Source organism: Heteronotia binoei, chromosome 18 (genome assembly GCF_032191835.1).
Source record: "Heteronotia binoei isolate CCM8104 ecotype False Entrance Well chromosome 18, APGP_CSIRO_Hbin_v1, whole genome shotgun sequence".
Taxonomy (NCBI): Eukaryota; Metazoa; Chordata; class Lepidosauria; order Squamata; family Gekkonidae; genus Heteronotia; species Heteronotia binoei.
The window spans coordinates 30,662,424-30,680,985 of NC_083240.1; the positions used below are offsets into that span (position 1 = coordinate 30,662,424).

General features: G+C 46.3%; 1 protein-coding gene across 4 annotated transcripts in view; it reads left to right on the forward strand.

The window, feature by feature from the left end:
- Window positions 1–18,562, forward strand: part of CLIP2 (CAP-Gly domain containing linker protein 2) — a 77,301-nt gene that overhangs the window by 22,094 nt on the left and 36,645 nt on the right. For all 4 annotated transcript variants that reach the window (XM_060258894.1, XM_060258895.1, XM_060258896.1 and 1 more), the window contains exons 3-7: window positions 7,400–7,524; window positions 10,812–11,025; window positions 14,077–14,274; window positions 15,491–15,594; window positions 16,244–16,304. In XM_060258894.1, the coding sequence (XP_060114877.1) occupies window positions 7,400–7,524; window positions 10,812–11,025; window positions 14,077–14,274; window positions 15,491–15,594; window positions 16,244–16,304 (702 nt within the window). The remainder of the gene's footprint in view (window positions 1–7,399; window positions 7,525–10,811; window positions 11,026–14,076; window positions 14,275–15,490; window positions 15,595–16,243; window positions 16,305–18,562) is intronic.

Sequence of the window (18,562 nt, forward strand, 5' to 3'; positions counted from 1 at the left end):
CTCCCTTTCACTCCTCAGGGTTGGCGGCTGCTCTGGCAGATTGGGAGAAAAGCTTCACCGCCATCCGTTCTGGTATAATATTTGACGTGTTGCTTTTAAAGCAGTCAGAAACGGCTGGGACAGATGTTTCCCAACTGGTCGGTAAAGACAGGGACAGTTCTCTCTAGTGGGGAGTCAACAAACACAACTGGTTGTCTCCTTAGCTCTGTTTCAGGCTGCACTGAGCATTCGTCGTAGGCAAAAAAATTATATATATATCTCAAAAAGAATTTAAAAGGGAATCTGAAATGTTCCCACTTGTCACCTTTAGGGCTTACCCGTCTTGTGTCTCAGTTTAGCAGCTGCCAAAAGAGGCAAAAAACAATTATCCCAGTAGCAGTTCACCCCGCTGTGTTTCAGTAGAGGCAGACTGCTTTCAGCTTCAGTTTCAGGGAGTTAGTTAAACCAGGGCTTTTTTGTAGCAGGAACTCATTTGCATATTAGGCCACACCCCCTGATGTAGCCAATCCTCCAAGAGCTTACAGTAGGCCCTGTAAGAAGAGCTCTGTAAGCTCTTGGAGGATTGGCTACATCGGGGTGTGTGATCTAATATGCAAACGAGTTCCTGCTACAAAAAAAAGCCCTTCAGAAGGAGTTGGGAATGAGCAATCATCCCCTCCCCAGCAAGAAAAAGGGAAATGTGTATATCTTTTCACATGTTTCACCCTGCATCTTGCAGAGAGGTGCTCCTCCTCACAAATAGACGGTTCGGGGTGGAAGTGTCTGTTGTACTGCTCTTGGTACGCTATTTTTGGAATCGCAGCTCAACACTGTTGTCTGGCTTGATGGGAAATCAGACATAACGCAGAAACAGCTTCTATCTCCCCCACATGCAGCTCTTTTTGAACCCTGCTCCAACGCCTAATTTTGAACCTTCTGGTAAAATGGTCGACTGCTGGGAAAAGAGAGAACCCTTCACTTAAGGGACACACTTGCTGGCCTTAGAATGTGGCATTTGGGACATAATTATAGTTAATCTGAAAACCTCTGTCTGTGTGAGGTTGGAAAGTCTTGCACAGTAGCTGGGCCGGTTTCCTGGGGCAGAGACGGCTCCCGAGAAGAACCGGGGAAGCAGCAGGATCTGGCTTTAGACTCTGCACCTCTCATGCATGGGGCTTTTTTTGTAGTAGGAACTCCTTTGCATATTAGGCCACACACCCCTGATGTAGCCAATCCTCCAAGAGCTTACAGGGCTCTTCTTACAGGACCTACTGTAAGCTCCTGGAGGATTGACTACATCAGGGGTGTGTGGCCTAATATGCAAAGGTGTTCCTGCTACAAAAAAGCCCTGCTGCTGGGTAATCTTTTAGGTCGAAGAGAATTAGGACTGTTTTCTTATTCCTCGTGTCCCTGCGGGTGGGTGTAGGATCCAGTTTTTCTCTAGTGCAGGAGGGGGCTGTGTGCTTCTGGTCTATAGGAAGTGGCCATGGCTAAGTGGCAGAGCATCTGCATGGCGTGCAGAAGGTCCCACGTTCAGTCCCTGGCATCTCCAGTGGAAAGGACCAGGCAATAGGTGATGGGAAAGACCTCTGCCTGAGACCCTGGAGAGCTGCTTCCAGTCTGAGTAGGCTATACTGACCTGGATGGACCAAGGGTCTAGTTCAGTAGAAGGCAACTTCATGTGTTCATGTGGTTGGAGGCAGGGATCATTTTGTAGCAGGAGTTCCTTTGCATATTAGGCCACACCCACCTGATGTAGCCAATCCTCCAAGAGCTTACAGTGCTCTTTTTACAGGGCCTATTGTAAGCTCTTGGAGGATTGGCTACATCAGGTGGGTGTGGCCTACTATGCAAAGGAGCTCCTGCTACAAAATGAGCCCTGATTGGAGGAAACACTTCAGATTGCTTCCTGCAAACCAGGTCTGAAAGCTGACGTGGGAATACATTCTGGGGCTGAGCCTGCTTCCCATTAGCCCTGTCTGTGTGCAAACATGCCTTCCTCATTTAGTGTTCCGCTTGTGTTCCTTTCCATCAAGGCAGCAAGATGTCAGTGGTCTGTGGTAGCGGGGAAAGAGTGGGCGGTCTCAGAGCCATGACAACCCCATAATTACGAGACACAGTAATTCTAGGTTTCCCTCCTCTGAATCCCAGTGGGACTATTTTCACCACGAGGCTCTTCGAAGACCGCCTTGGCTCAGCTGTGTTGGAGGGTCTTGTGATAACCGAGCTCAGCTTTAGTGATTAAGAAGAAAGCGAACTGGAAAGGAGGGTGGCCGAATCCCACTAACGATCATACCTGTCAGAAAGGCACCCTTTTTGGAGTGGTGGGGAAAATGGAAATCAGAGCAGTCCTAAGAGATTGCAAGTGATCGCAGAGGGAAAGAGCACTCTGCCGCTTTATACTAGTTTAGCAGTAGAGTGTTCCAGGTGGGAGATGGGGTCCGGATGATGTGGATGATGTGACAGGTTTCTTCCTGTGAACTTGGAGAGCTGCTGCCAGTCAGAGTAGACAATACTAACCGTGACAAGCAAACAGTGCAATCCTGAGAAGCATTACTCCCAGGGCTTTTTTTTTCTTAGCAGGACGCAGTTCTGGCTGGCTTGGCATCAGGGGTGTGGCCTAATATGCAAATGAGTTCCTGCTGGGCTTTTTCTGCAAAAAAGCCCTCATTACTCCAGTGTAAGCCCATTCATTTCATTGTGCTTCAGCTGGAGTAACTCTATTTAGGATTGCATTGTAAGAGTCTGGCTGTGTAGAAGGCGAGTTTAATAAGAGAAGCCATGTTGGCCCATCCAGTCCAACACTCCATGTCACACAGTGACCAAAAAACCCAGGTGCCATCAGGAGGTCCATCAGTGGGGCAAATATTGAAGCTGGGCAGATGGGCACACAGAAAGGCCATGCTAATCTTAGGGTTGCCAAGTCCAATTAAAGAAAAATCTGGGGACTTTGGGGGCGGAGCCAGGAGACTTTGGGGGTGGAGCCAGGAGACATTGGGGGTGGAGCCAGGAACAAGGATGTGACAAGCATAATTGAACTCCAAGGGAGTACTGGCCATCACATTTAAAGGGACAGCTCACCTTTTTAAATGCCTTTCTTCCATAGGAAATAATTAAGGATAGGGGCACCATCTTTTGGGGCTCATAGAATTGGACCCTCTGGTCCAATTGTTTTGAAACTTGGGGGGTATTTTGGGGAGAGGCAGTAGATCCTATACTAAAAATTTGGTGCCTCTCCCTCAAAAAATAGCCCCCCCAGAGCCCCCAATACCCACGGATCAATTCCCTATTATTCCCTATGGGAATTGTTCTCCATAAGGAATAATAGAGTGCCTAGTAGACATTTCCCTCCCCCCCCACACGCTTTCTAAAGGGGGGGAGGGCCTCCATACCAGGGAATCCCCCCTCCCTCTCTCTCACACACAAATACTTACTTGGTCTTCTTCTGCCTGCTGTGAAAACGAAAGCAAAGAAAGGGAGGGGCCGTTCTCCGAAGCCCTTCCTGTTTCCTCCTTCCTGCCCAGCTTTAAAGGGGCAGACGTTTTACAAACTGCTCAGGAGCTCTACACCCACATGAACCCTACAGGTATGTTCTCCCCCCCCTCCACCCCCCCACCCCCCCCGCTTCCCGATTTCTGGAGACAGGGGGATGAAGCTGCGAACCCAGAAGTCTCCCGCCAAAGCGGGGGGGGGGGGGGTTGGGAAGCCTAGCTAATCTAGATAATACTGATCCCCCCAAAGTAAATGGCATGCATAGAATAGCTGCCACCTACCTCACTTTCACATTGTCCAGCCAGCTTCAAAACTCAGACTTCTTTGCTGGCTGCGCAATTTCAGATTGTACTTCCTTTCTGTTTGAAGGCCACAGGAAGTGTTTGAAAGGTCAAGGATGTCTTTGCAAAGGGGCAGGAGGGCAGGGCTTCATGCTGACAGGGCCGGACTGCTCATGGCCCTGCTGCCACAATGGAGGAGAAGGAGGAGAGCAGGCCATGCTAGTCTAGATAATACTGATCCCCCTGGAGAGCCAGTTTGGTGTAGTGGTTAAGTGTGCGGACTCTTATCTGGGAGAACCAGGTTTGATTCCCCACTCCTCCACTTGCACCTGCTAGCATGGCCTTGGGTCAGCCATAGCTCTGGCAGAGGTTGTCCTTGAAAGAGCAGCTTCTTGGAGAGCTCTCTCAGCCCTGCCTACCTCACAGGGCATAAATTTTGGGGGAGGAAGGTAAAGCAGATTGTGAGCCACTCTGAGATTCAAAGTGGAGGGCGGGGTATAAATCCAATATCATCATCATCATCATCATCTTCAGTTGGAAGCTTTGATGGGTAAAAGCCAGATATCCCCACCCACTTCCTAGAAACACTTGGTGGGGGGCACCAGGGAAAGTCTAGGCAGGTGCCACAACACCTGTAGGCCCCCCACTGGGAACTCCGGTTCTAGATAAATAAAAAGCTGATACCAAACGTATTTGTTTCAAGCATATGGACTGTAGCCTCTGGCTGAGCCTCAGTAATTGCTCCTGCACAGAATGAATAAGAAATATCTTCTAGGTATCAATTGGCTATTGAGGAAGAGTCTTTTCTACCAAACCAGAGAAAAAGTCAGTTGCTTAAAAAATAGCCTTACTGACATTATTTGTGTCCACTCAGGACACAATGACGGTCAGCAAATAGTATTCAGCAAGTCTGTTCTGCCAGAACTGTCAGCAACCTTTTTTTTTATTAAAAGCACATTTATTTGAGCAGCATTAGCAGATTATCCAGGCTGAATGGAGCTGCTTGCCAGTCAGATTCGCCCTCCCATCCCACCCCCCCGAGCTGGCCGCCACATGTGAATTCCTTTGGTGTGTCCCAACGGCTGGAAAACTGCAGCAGGCGAGTTCTAGCAAGGTCATGCAATTAACAGCAGCCTCTAATCCCTCGTTATTGGCTTAAAAATCTATTCGCAAATCCTTTTGGAGCAAACAGGGAGGAAGGCAGGATTGGCGACCCCTATTCACAACGCTGTCGAGGGCTGGCTCCTGGTTCAAGTGGTTAAAATAATCATAAATGAAGATTTGGCTACGGTGTTTTTTAAAAATGTGCTGCTTTAATGTGCTTTTTGTGGTTTGGCGCTAGTGTGTGACTGACGGGCGTGCGCTTTTAAAGGGGTTCATATCAAGTTTTTCAAGCGACTGATCATCACATGGGAAGGTGGGTTTGCAGTGGGATTGCATCATTCCTTTTTTCTCCGCTGTGCTCAGCCTAGTGTTTATTTTCAGTCATCTTCCTATCGTCGGCCCTGTCCTGGATGACTCAGGGTAGGCTGATCTCATCGGATCTTGGAAGCTCAGCAGGGTCAGCCCTGGTTAGTATTTGGATGGGAGCAGGGCCTTTTTTTCTAGCAGGAACTCCTTTGCATATTAAGCCACACACCCCTGATGTAGCCAATCTTCCTGGAGTTTACAATAGGCCCTATATTAAGAGCCCTGTAAGCTCCAAGAAGATTAGCTACATCAGAGAGGTGTGGCCTAATATGCAAAGGAGTTCTTGCTACAAAAAAAAGCCCTGGATGGGAGACCACCAAAGAAGTTCAGGGTTGCTGGGCAGAGGCAGGCAATGGCAAAGCACCATTGTTGGATTTTGGAATGGAATCAGGGTCGACCTTGGTTAGTACTTGAATGGGAGACCGCCAGGGAAGTCCAGGGTTGCTTCACAGAGGCAGGCAATAGCAAACCACCTCTGAATGTCTCTTGCTTTGAAAACCAAAGGGGGTCACCGGAAGATAGCTGTATCTTGACCTCACATTTCTCCACTACCTGTCATTTCAACAGCTGTGCGCATTTGAGAAATGTACATTTCAAATTCTCCTCCTTTTCTGAAAGTGCCTTTTTAATTTGTTGTTCACAATTCGGGCTCCCTCCCCCTAGTGAAAGTGACAATATCTGGAGAAGCGCTTGTCATCTTCATTTATGTGGTTTTGTTTTTTTTTAAATTTTAAAAATCGTCTTTTCTCCCCAGCAAGGATCAAAAGAGCCTTAGAATAAAATCCTAATACAATTTAAATTCAAGCAAGCAAGTGTAAAGAAATAAGGAAACATCTTCAACTGGATTTGCATCTCCTGGGCTTGTCCAACAGCTCACAAGCTATGAGCCACGGGCTATGAGCCAAGGGGCCTTTGGTGCTTGTATTTTACCAGGCATTTGGGACCTACAATAGGCGAGAGACAAAACACACTGCCTCTCATAAGACGGCAGCCATCTTCTCACATTACTGTCTGGCTCCTACAGTTCTGCCACCTGCTCTTAATTTAAAAAAAACAAACCCTGAAATCGACAATCTCTTCTTCAGTGCTAGCTTTTAAACTTGGAAAAGCCTAGGGGTTGGTTTGTTTGTTTTTATCAGAAACGCACAGGAATGGACTTCTGGCTGGCTTGGTGCCAGGAGGAGGGGCCTAATATGCAAATGAGTTCCCGCTGGGCTTTTTTCTGCAAAAAATGCCCCGCGTGAAACAATGGTGATGTGGGAGGTGTGGCTTAATATGCAAATGAGTTCCTGCTGGGCCTCTTCTTTTGGGGAAAAAAAAAGCCCTGGAAAAGCCTAACTGTTACTAGTAGTAACGCCTCTTAATAACCATGTGCATATAATGGTATCCAATGATAAAACAGCTGCTTCTTTCCCCATACGAAGGATGTAAGGAGTAATACTAGGGAGGATTTGTACACAGATGGGAGATCCCAGGTATGGAGAAAAATACCTGTAAATGAACCATATGGGCTAATAGGAACTGAATGCACTCCAGGAAGTACAGACTTGCCTTGCCGATAGCACTTGAGAGTAATTGAAGGACGAGGGGGAATAGTTTGCTGAGGCCGTTAAGAGCTTTTAGAATTCTGAAGGAGGAGAGATCTTTGGGGAGGGGGAGAGTTCCCATCTCCTATGATTCCTTGTGGAGGCCTCAGTTTGTGCCTATAATAAAAATAGCATTTACCTAGCACAGTCTGTGTTTACACATCTGATCTGATAATCCTTTTAACAGACATATTAGTTAGTCTAGTATGATCCCTATCCTGATACTGTGTGTGGTCTGTACATGTATGCATTGAATACAGTGGAAATGATTTGTCTTCCTGTGTCATATTTTCATATTCAGTTTGTTACTTACCTTTTTATTACATATTTACAAATATGGACCTCATATGAAAACGCATCTCTGAATAGCGATGCTGTTACAATAGGCATTGCAATCAATGGAATCGCATTTTCCCAAACATAATGAAGAAAGAAAACAAATAAGTGAGTTTGTCCATTTCACCAGCCTCCGAAGCCTTAGTTAGCCATTCTTGACCCTTGAAATAGCTGCTGCTGCTGTAGAAACAATTGACAAGAACTCATCTAGAGTTTTAAACACTCTCTCTCTCCTCCCCCATCAATAATCAACAGGTTGGTGGAACAAAAACGGGTGTCGTGCGCTATGTGGGGGAAACGGATTTTGCCAAAGGAGAGTGGTGCGGAGTGGAGCTGGATGAACCGTTGGGGAAGAATGACGGCGCCGTGGCTGGAACCAGGTACTGAACGGTAACGAGCCTGCAAATCTGCCTTCTCCTGAGTCAGCCCATTGGTCAGTCAAGGTCAGTGCTGCCTACTTTGATGGGTAGCAGCTTCCCAAAGTCCCAGGCAGAGGACTTTCACATCACTAGTGACCTGATCCTTTTAACTGGAGATGCTGGGGATTAAACCTGGGAGCATCCGCATGCCAAGCAGATGGCTCTGCCCACTGAACCATGATCCCTTCTCATCTTTCAGAGTGTTTCTGAGCAAGGACAGCTTAGGAAGAAAAAGGGAGAAGATAGAAGTTAAAATGGCATCAAATAGCATCAAATAGGAGAAAGTAGAGAGAGAAAGGCCTATTACGCATGGATGCTTTCCCTCACTTTCACTGTGCACATCTGTCAAGTTTTCTTTGTCATGCTGCATTGATTTTCCTCCCTTCAGCACTCAGTTCACTCTCTGGTTGCTGTTTCCTTGAATTTTCTGAGAATGCTTTTGTGCCAATTTTTCCCTTGTTTCGCTTTCAAGCCACAGGTGTAATTCAAAAGCAAACATTCCTTCAGATCTCTCCTACCCTTTTCTGCTCCTTGAATGTCACTCCCCCACCCGCATCAAGGTCATTCCACCCACTCTGCACCTTCTGCCATTCTCCCCTTTTCATCAGTGTGCAAGCTCCATTTCCCCCTCGTCTTTTAATTTTATTTTTTTGAACAAGCGGCATGGGTCTAGCAATATGAGACGGCATGGGTCTAGCGATATGACACGGTCGCTAGTTTCAGATTGCTGAATTTAAAAAAAAATAAAATGACTGGGGGAAAGTTTAAAAGGAGCTACATGAAAATTAGTTCCCTGCTAGTATTGAAATGGGGATTGTAGAGGAAGCAAATGGTAGCATCTCCATTCCAAAAAAAGGATTTCAGTGCTCCAAACAAACAAAATAAGGGGTGATTTAGAAAAGTGAGTTTTAAAAATTGTAGCTGCAGAATAAATACACCGGAGGAAAAAGCATGATACGTAAGGCAGGCACAGAATCTGAAGCTGAGATTAAAGATTTACTACTATGAAAATCTGCTATGAGATGTGTGTGCGTAATGGTTCCAGGAAAAGTTTTCCTCCCAAAGTGCTGGAACTGCTGCTGTCACTCTCCCTGCTGCCCATAGTGATATCCAGGGGTAGAATTCTAGCAGGAGCTCCTTTGCATATTAGGCCACACACCCCTGATGTAGCCAATCCTCCAAGAGCTTACAAAAAAGAGCCTTGTAAGCTCTTGGCTACATCAGGGGTGTGTGGCCTAATATGCAAAGGAGCTCCTGCTAGAATCCCACCCCTGGTGATATCAAGCTGTGATGGATCACATGAGGCATGAGCCAACTGGGGTTGGAGGTAAGTGGCCATCCCCAGTCAAGCCCATCATAGAGTGGAGGAGAACTAAGTTGAGGGGAGGGGAGAGTGTGAAGATTTTTGGAGTTGCATTTATTCTTTTTTTTGCTCTCAATCTCTGCGAGAAGAGGTCTGCCTCAGGGTAGAGTAAGAACTGGTCATGTGCCGGTTCTAATGTTCTTTTTAATGGAGTTCATTTTTCTCCTACAAAAGGCAGCCATTGATTATCTGGAAGTTTCCCCTGGTGCAGGGTTAAAACAGCAGAGGAACAAGAAGATTTCCTGGAGGAGAATGACTCCATTGCCCTTGGTGGGGGCAGATTCAGCAGCCAAAGTGATGTGGAGGGGACAGTCTGTAATCATGGGGAGGGATTGCTACTTTCCCAAGAGAGAACGCCAAGGCTTGTATTAGCAAAGTGGAAGACTCACTGACTAACTGCCGGAAGGGTCGAGGGGAGTTTTTTATAAACTTGCCGAGCACTTTCCCCAGATGTGAGCAGCTGTTCCCAAATACCTCCTTGAATTTGCACAAAGCAGCTGGCAGCTGTCCCGGCTGTCTGTCGAAGGAAGGCCCAGGCAAGGCTGAGGGAAAGGAACTTTCTCCAAGCTTTCCCACCAGAGGAGAAAATGAATCATTTCGAAGCAGCTGTTCTTCCCTGGTCTTTGCATAAACAAATCAAACCCGGTCTCAGACACACACGGCCCCTTCTGCTGGTTGCTGCGGATCCAGCTGCTCTGGAGTGACAATGTCGGATCACCCACAGGCTCGGATGGGATGCTGTTAACTTTTCTGGATCTCCACAGAAATCCAGCCAGAGCCGCTTTTAGTTCTCGTTATTGTGGAAACTGCTGACCTGTTTTTGGACAGATGGGGGAATGCGTTTAATCATGATGCCTCTAATGCAGCAATGGAAACAAAATTGGCCACAGCAGTAGGCAGAGAAAATGTCGAATACCAGGTGCAAGGTGAAATAATATTTATTACTTTCTTGTGGATTGCTGCGCATTTTGCAGTTCGCTTCTTCAGAGGATCTAGTATAAACTGTACAAAATTGGTGACATTCTGTTTCCAAAGGAATTACCTTACTGCTCAGAGTAGAAAGTGAATAAGTTTGGAAACCATATGTCACCAGTTTTGTTGTTCATTATTTTATCCTGATTCTCTACCTGAGAGTTTCTGGATTGAAATTTTATTGTCATTTTCAATAGTGTTTTTCTTATAGACCTAAGTGTATGATGTTTATATTGGGGCTTTATGTATCATACTCGGTTTTCTAGTTATGAAGACTGTCACCATTGACAGTAGATTTGATTTTTGAATGCTATGTAATTGTTTTAAATTAATTAAATTGTAATTTTACCTTATATTTTATATTAGAGCCCCTGAAGAAGCAAATTGTGAAATGCATAGGAATCCAAAAGAACGTAATAAGCAGGGCTTTCTTTGAGCAGGAATGCACAGGAACGTAGTTCCGGCTGGCTTGGAGTCAGGGGGTGTGGCCCAATATGCAAATGAGTTCCTGCTGGGCTTTTTCTACAAAAAAGCCCTGTGTGAAACAATGGTGACATCACGGGGTGTGGCCTGATATGCACACGAGTTCCTGCTGGGCTTTTTCTACCAACCCCCCCCCCCCCGGTTAATAAGTATTATTTCACCTTGCACCTGGTTTTCTACATTTGTTCTGCCTCTAATGCAGCATTGTATTTCTGACTGCAACCCCCCCCCCCCAGTTGCTTCCGTAAGCCCACAAGTGTGGAGAGGCCAAAGCCTTCCCTTCAGCAGCTGGTATTTAGAGAGAGACCGCCTCTGAACGTGGAGGCTCCATTTCACCTTCAAGGCCTACGAAGCGGCTCATTGTCCCTGAGTTTGGCTTCTGTTAAAATAGCTGGGATATAATTCCTGCCTCTCTCTCTTCCTTCTCCAGGTATTTCCAGTGCCCACCCAAGTTCGGCCTCTTTGCTCCTATACACAAAGTGATTCGGATCGGCTTCCCCTCCACCAGCCCTGCCAAAGCCAAGAAGAGCAAGAGGCTGGCCATGGGGGTCTCGGCCTTGACCCACAGCCCCAGCAGCTCCTCCATTAGCTCCGTCAGTTCAGTGGCCTCCTCTGTCGGGGGACGACCCAGCCGAAGCGGCTTAGTAAGAACCAGCTTCTTTCAGTGTTTTCTCTGTGTTGCATTGTGTGTGTGTACAGTTTTTTGAGCGCCTGAATATGTATTGTTGTACCATGGTAGAAAGACCTGTGTCTTAGTTGTTGTGTGTGTTGAATGTACATTTGTGCCATTGTGGAAATGACTTGGTGTGTGCACACATACACAGTTGGATCCAGTGCAAAATTTCCACTGGCACTAGAGCTATTGTTCAAGCAGAAATGCAATGCAAAAGACCACAGTGGCCTCTTACATGAAGTCGGTGGGTTTTTTGAATGTTTTTATTAAACTCTTTCTATATCGCCTTTCTTCAGATGTGTCCTTTCTAAGAAGAGATTTTTGTGTGCGCATGCCAAATATGCACCCATTCTGGTTTTGTACATGTGGACCAATACTCTGTAATAATAATATATCCAGGGTCTTAGCTGGGAATACATATGGCCAGGGCTTTTTTTGTAGCAGGAACTCCTTTGCATATTAGGCCAAATGCTCCTGATGTAGCCAGTCCTCTTGGAACTTACAGTAGGCCCTGTATGAAGAGCCCTGTAAGCTCTTGGGAGGACTGGCTACATCAGGGGGGTTTGGCCTAATATGCAAAGGAGTTCCTGCTACAAAAAAGTCCTGCAAATGGCTATGGACTCACTAGGTGTGGGGCACTCAGCACATATGCATTCAGTGAACATTTTTGTGGAAAAAAATGGCACAAGGGAGTAGCAAGTGGCTTGAAACCTCCCTCCCTTTCCAAGAATCACAGATTTGATCTGTGCCAGGGAGAAGAGAAATCAGAGCAGGAATAAGACCTGCAGGAGTTGCATGGCCTTAAAACCTGGTAACTGTTGGGAGCGAGGGCTAAAGGAATGAGATGTGTAGAAAAGGTAGGTTTATACATTGCTATCTGGGCAATTAGACACTCGGGACTGAGAGACTGCAACACTTTCCAGTTATTGGGATATTTGGTTGATATAACAGAGCTTTACCCAGTCATAGAGGTGAGAGTTTGTGTGCAGTAAGTACATCTCCCATGAAGTATATTGCAAAAAAAAAGAAACGTGTTTATTCAAATAGATCCAGTCCACATTCAGGTTGCAGTTGAAAGACGAGAAAGCAAGCAAGCCTAATCTAAAGGCAGGATTGCCGCTTTCTGGAAAGTTAGGGAAATGGAAATTGGTCAGGGAAAGTCAGGGAAATTGGTCTGAAGTCAGAGAAATTGTGATTAAAATATATTCAAGCAGTGGATTTTTGACCTGCTGCTACAAGAGCGTGATCTGTTCTTGCGGCAACTGGAATAGAGAAGTAGCAGAATACAAGTAAAACTTAATGATGCCCTTTCCCAGCTCCAACTTTTTCTCAGCTCCACCCTCAGCAACCAGCCTAACGTGTTTGTCCCTGCATGATTTCCAACGTCCGCCTGTAGCATTTGCAAAGCAAGGCTAGTTTAAACATTTAGCAATATACAAACTTCAAAAATCTAACTGTTTTCACCCCTACCTGCTGGTATTGCATTTAACTTACATATAAAGATGAGCATGTTTTGGGGTCATGTTTGTGTATGGAATGGACGTTTTGTCTCCTGCTAAACCCAGCACGGAGTTGCAAATGGGTTTTGCCGCTGTTGGATTTCACAGACAACTAGCACTTTCTACTCTGCACCATGCAAAGTAAATTTTGCAAATGTGATTGCTTGTTCCGGCTGGAGTTTACAGAAACCAGCTCTCTCATCCTCTTTCCTGACTTCTGCCATGCATAAAGGTTGCAAATGAGGGTTGTCTGCTTCCCTAGATTGCAGAAATGAAAAATAAAAGTTTTAGTGGCAACCCTGAAAGGGTACTTTTCCCATTGCAAAGGGCCAGTTTGTCTGGCATCATGTGTGTGGGAGTATGAGGGAGTACTCTGTCTACAGAAGATACCAGCATAGACATGGAAGGCCATGTGCAGAGAGCGAGAGGACAAAGTGAGAGAGAGGAGGAGTCAGAGGGCAGCTCCCAGGTTAAGATAAAGAGAGGTGCCCCATTCAAGGAGGTAACACCTAGACACCCTTAGAGTGCTGTAGTGCCCCCTAATGTCCAGGCCTATTGAGTAGGGTTGCCAAGTCCAATTCAAGAAATATCTGGGAACTTTGGGGGTGGAGCCAGGAGACACTGGGGGCGGAGCCAGGAGCAAGGGTGTGACAAGCATAATTGAACTCCAAGGGAGTTCTGGCCATCACATTTAAAGGGACAGCACACCTTTTAGAATGCCTTCCTTCCATAGAAAATAATGAAGGATAGGGGCACCTTCTTTTGGGGCTCATAGAATTGGACCCCCTGGTCCAATGTTTTTGAAACTTGGGAGGTATTTTGGGGAGAGGCACTAGATGCTATACTGAAAATTTGGCGCCTCTACCTCAAAAAACAGCCCCCCCAGAGCCCCTGACACCCGCGGATCAATTCCCCATCGTTCCCTATGGGAATCGTTCCTGGAGGTGCATAATGGCTATGGGGGTGGAGCTTCCCCCGCCGGCCAGCTGGCTGGGGGAGGGGGGAAGCCTGTAAAACCAGGGGATCCCCCGCTGGGACCTGGGGATTGGGAAGCCTACTGTTGAGTCACTCACTCCAACACCAGTAACAAAAAATAGAACACAACTTCATTAGACAGGCGAATCGTAACTAATGGTACATTCTAGGCTTTCTCTCTTGTCTCCTCTGGAAGGGCTTCTTGTCTAGGCTTCCCTTTGACCCCTGAACCAGGAACTATTCCCGCAGAGTTTGATGGAAAGGGAGAAGGGAGAGTGCAAGACCGAATCGACATGGTTTTTGAGGGGGGGCCAAAATTTAAAAATGACGCCCCCTTAGGGACCATTCTGTCTTATGGTCCCATAGAATACAATGGACTCCATACCCAATTTGGCACCCCCCTCTGCCCCCCCCCCCCCCAGATCCGGCCCTGGGAGAGTGGCATCCATGTATAGGCAAAACGATGTTTGGGCCTTGAGTTTGTTGAAGGCCAAGGGAAAGGATCATACAGCAATGTAGTGGTTCAAGTCCTGCCTTTTCCCTTCTAGCTGACAGAGACCTCTTCTCGCTATGCCCGGAAGATCTCCGGCACGACTGCACTGCAGGAGGCTCTGAAGGAGAAACAGCAGCACATCGAGCAGTTGCTGGCGGAGCGGGACCTGGAGCGAGCTGAGGTTGCCAAGGCGACCAGCCGCATCTGTGAGGTGGAGAAGGAGATCGCCATCCTGAAAGCCCAGCATGAGCAGGTAGGATAACCTGTGGCTGTGGGTGCCCACAAGATCAGGTGCATGCCGTTGAATGACTCTGGCTTTATTTGTATGGTCAACAGACTTTGCAGCAAAAACAGTCATTAAAGCCAAGTATAGTGCATGTATATATTCCATTAACAAAGTTCTTTCAGGATCTAGTCTCAATGGTCACATTGAAAAAGAGATCCACTTTTCCTTGATGGGCACATTTTCCCTGCACCAAGAGAAAGGGGGGGAATTTACATTTTTTATACCCTTCCATTCTCCCCAATGGGGACCCAAAACAGCTTACATCATTCTCCTCTCCTCCCTTTTATCCTCACAACGACCCTGCGAGGTAGGGGAGACTGAGAATGTGGGACTGGCCCAAGGTCACCCAGCGAGCTTCCATGGCACAATAGGGATGCAAACCTGGGTTTATTCAAATCCTAGACTGACACTTTAACCCCTACCCTGTGCTGACTTTCCTGGGTCTATCAGTGCCATCCAAAGTAGAGTTGAGCCCTGCTAAATCCATTCTAGTCAGTGGGCTTGAAAGGGTGTAACGCTGCCTAGGATGGTGTTGTCAGTCAGAGAGAAGTCTCTCACAGCAATCAGATACCTGAGATCTTTTAACTGGAGATTGAACCTGGGCAGGGCCTTTTTTTTGAACAGGAACGCATAGGATTGCAGTTCCGGCTGGCTTGGGGTGTGGCCTAATATGCAAATGAGTCCCTACTGGGCGTTTTCTACAACAAGCCTTGTGTGAAACAATGGTGACATCAGGGTGTGTGGTCTAATATGCAAATAGGTCCCTGCTGGGCTTTTTCTACAAAAAAACCGTGTGTGAAACAATGGTGATATCAGGGTGTGTGGCCCAATATGCAAATGAGTTCCTGCTGAGCTTTTTCTACCAAAAAGCCTTGAACCTGGGACATTCTGCCCGCTCTTTATAAGCACTTCAAATCTCCATGTACATCTGTGTAGCATCGTAGTTTGTTTCTTCATCCTCCAAGATATTCAGAGCATTGTACTTTGTATCCCCGTTTTCTATTTCATCCTCTCTACACCCCTGTGAGGAAGGCAAGGCTGAGAGCATGTGACTGGCCCAAGGTTACCTAATGAGCTGAATGTGGATCTCCCAGATCCTCGTCTGACACCCTAATGATGATACCCTGCCAACTCTTTCTCTCCTGTGTTTTGATGTTTTACTTTCCTCCTGTCCTTTGCCTAGTATATTGCTGAAGCAGAGGGGAATTTGCAGCGAGCCAGGACCCTGCTGGACGGAGCACAGAAGGAGAAAGTCGAATTGCTGAACCAGTTAGAAGAAGAGAAAAGGTATCTGCCCCGGAGGATTCTGGGAGGGCTGGGCAAAGTGGTCTCATGTGTTGTGGCTCACTGAAGTTTTGATTGGTTTTGGCAGTCATTAAGAATCTGCTGGTGATTGGGTGAGCTGCTCTGATGTCAGAGGGGGCAAGGCAGGCTGAACAGTATATCTGAAGATTTTCACACTGCCCTTCTAAACCAGATGTTGTTTGGTGTTGACCTGATTTTGAGTAAAATGATACAGGGATGAGGGTTTCATACAGCAAATTTCTTTCCATTTATGAGTTGTTGCTGAAGTGCTAAGAGCATTACAAACAGTGATGCTTCCCCCCCTCCCCTGCCGTTTCCTTTTATAGATCTTCCTCAGAGCTTGGTTAAAAAAAAAACATTCTAAATTGAGTGCTAAACCAATATAGCATTTTAGTGCAATAGCAGCACTATAGCAGTGCTACTATAGCATTGAAGTGCTATATTGGTTAGTGCTATAGCACTCAGAACATTTTTTTAAAAGTCTATGGAGGATCACATGGCAAAAAAGGGCAGTGAGGGGAAAGCAGCATTGTAGGAAATGCTATGGCTATTTTAAACAGCACGCATTTTAAATCCCCAGTTTAACCTTTCCTGGCCTTTCTCCACCCCCTTCCCCCCCTTCCTTCCACAGGAAGGTGGAAGATCTACAGTTTCGTGTTGAGGAGGAGTCCATCACAAAAGGAGACTTGGAGGTAATCTGCCGCGTGCCCATTTTTAAAAAATGCATGTCCTGAGTTAGTTATGGCATTTGGTAATTCCTTCTGGCAGTTCTACTGTCTCCTCGTCCAGCTTTCTTAATAGGAGACAGGGAGGGGGTTGGTTGGTTGGCTGAAATGTAGGCAGGGTGTTCTTTCAGAATGGTGTTGACAAAGGAAGACTTAAGTTTGGAAGGTGTTCCTGAATTGCTGTGGTCCATAAGGGATCACTTTTTAGTTTTGATTCTTTAAAAACTTTTTTTCTCTCCTTTGAAACGTGTTATTTATTTCCTCGGAAAGGCAGGTGACTTGCAGAGCAAATGTACAGACCTTTGCAATTTTTGGATCATGCCCCCCTTCCCCTTTTTCTTTAAGTGTTGTGGTTCCTAAGAGAAAGAGAGCGAAAAGTTCTTATCCATTTCCTCCACCTTTAGAAATCTTGATCCTGCCCCCTGAGCTTAGTTCACTCCTCCTCTTTGCTGTGGTTCTTTTTTGGGAAGGCTCTTAAAGCAAACGAGAATGGCCAGACCAGCATTTATTTTTGCACCGCATTAATTTTCTGCACAGAACTGCGGCAAGAGATGCTGAGGCCCACCCGCACCCTCCCCTCTGTGCCAAACAGCTGCTAAGGTTCAGCTGACTGCTGCCCAGCATCAAGGGAGTACCTTCTCTATGTCTACGTGGTCATACACTCGATAAACAGCTGGCTTTGCTAGATTTCCTTTATCGATCAATGCCTCAAGGTGCAGAGCTGTGGATACTTAAGACATTCCTTGTAGGGAAGGTACTTCCAACATATGATCAACTTTAATTTCCCCTGTTTTTTGTGCTAGACGTCTACTGCACGTGTGCTTTTTTTGAGAAACGAGGGGCCAAACAAAGTTGGCAAATTTTGCAGAATTGCTCCATGGATCCTTAGAGTGGCGCTTTAGAATGTGACACGGGTAGTGTGGAAAACAAGGATGAGAAGGGTCACGTCCTGCTTTGGGCATGTATTTTATTTATTTATTTAGGTTCATTTACATTCCACCTTATCCCAAGCGGGCTCAGGGTGGATCACATACATATAAAATCAACACATAATGCAATAAATGCCATACAATAAAGCCAATAAATACAATTAACATAGCACATAGTGTAACAGAGTGGCGGACTGATAATACAGATTGGGGTAGAACTGCTCTCTTCCCCCATTCCCTGTGCATCTTGTCCTGATCTTTTTTGAGACAGACCCAGCACAAGAGGGTAGGGAAGCCAGTGTGGATTAAGGAGCAGAGCATGACGGGCTGTGTGTATATATGGGGTGGGGCCAGTTGCATGCGGATGATCCCTTGCAAATGCATCCCTAACTCTCTGGCTTTCAGTCGATGGCAGAAGAGTGCTGCAGCTGGAACTGGAGGATCTCCAAAATAGAGAAAGAATCTTTTGAAAGATAATAACTGAGTCAATCTGTTCCTGAAGCTTCTTCCATTGTAGGGGGAAACAACTGGCTATACTAGGGGGTCCCCTAAAATGGTGCCTGCCAATGCCTTTTCTGCTGCCTGCCCAGTTATTTTAGAAAGTGGGCAGGACCAGATGGGGCTTGTGCCTGGCTGAGCTTCTGATTGGCCAATGGACATCTGATTGGCTGTGCAGATCTTTTTTTAAAAAAACACGTTGCTTTGGTAGCAGCAGTCACCACAGCATGAGGATATTTGTTGTGACTGAAGGGCAGCTGTGTGTGTGTGTATAAGAAAATATTTTAAAACTATATCTCATTTAAAAAGGCTGTTTCAACTGAGATTCTGCCTGAAATGTTGAAGAGCTAGTCTAAGAGGTGTGCCTAGCCTGACTTCCTAACGTTTTGCATTTTTTTCCCTCTCCTTCTTTGGCAGCCATTTTGTGGCTGTCCCCTGCCACCTGATGTCAGCATTCTGAAGGTGCCCAAAAAGGCTAAAAAAGGCTGGGGATCCCTGTAGCAACCATGAAGGACTGATCTTATGATGAATGAACATAGGAATCCAAGTCAGCTCACTGGCTTTATGAGCTCAGTATTACCTACATTTTAAAAAAAAAAAATGTTTGTGTGTGTGTGTGTGCTTGTGCACATGCAGACCTGGAAGTCATGGCAACCTCTGGTGATAGACTGGTGATTCATAGAGATGGCTGAATGAAGCCTGCCCTTGCCACCCAACCACTGGTATTCCAAGGAGGTCTCCCATCCAAGTACTTACCAGAGCCAGTTTGGCGTAGTGGTTAAGTGCATAGACTCTTAT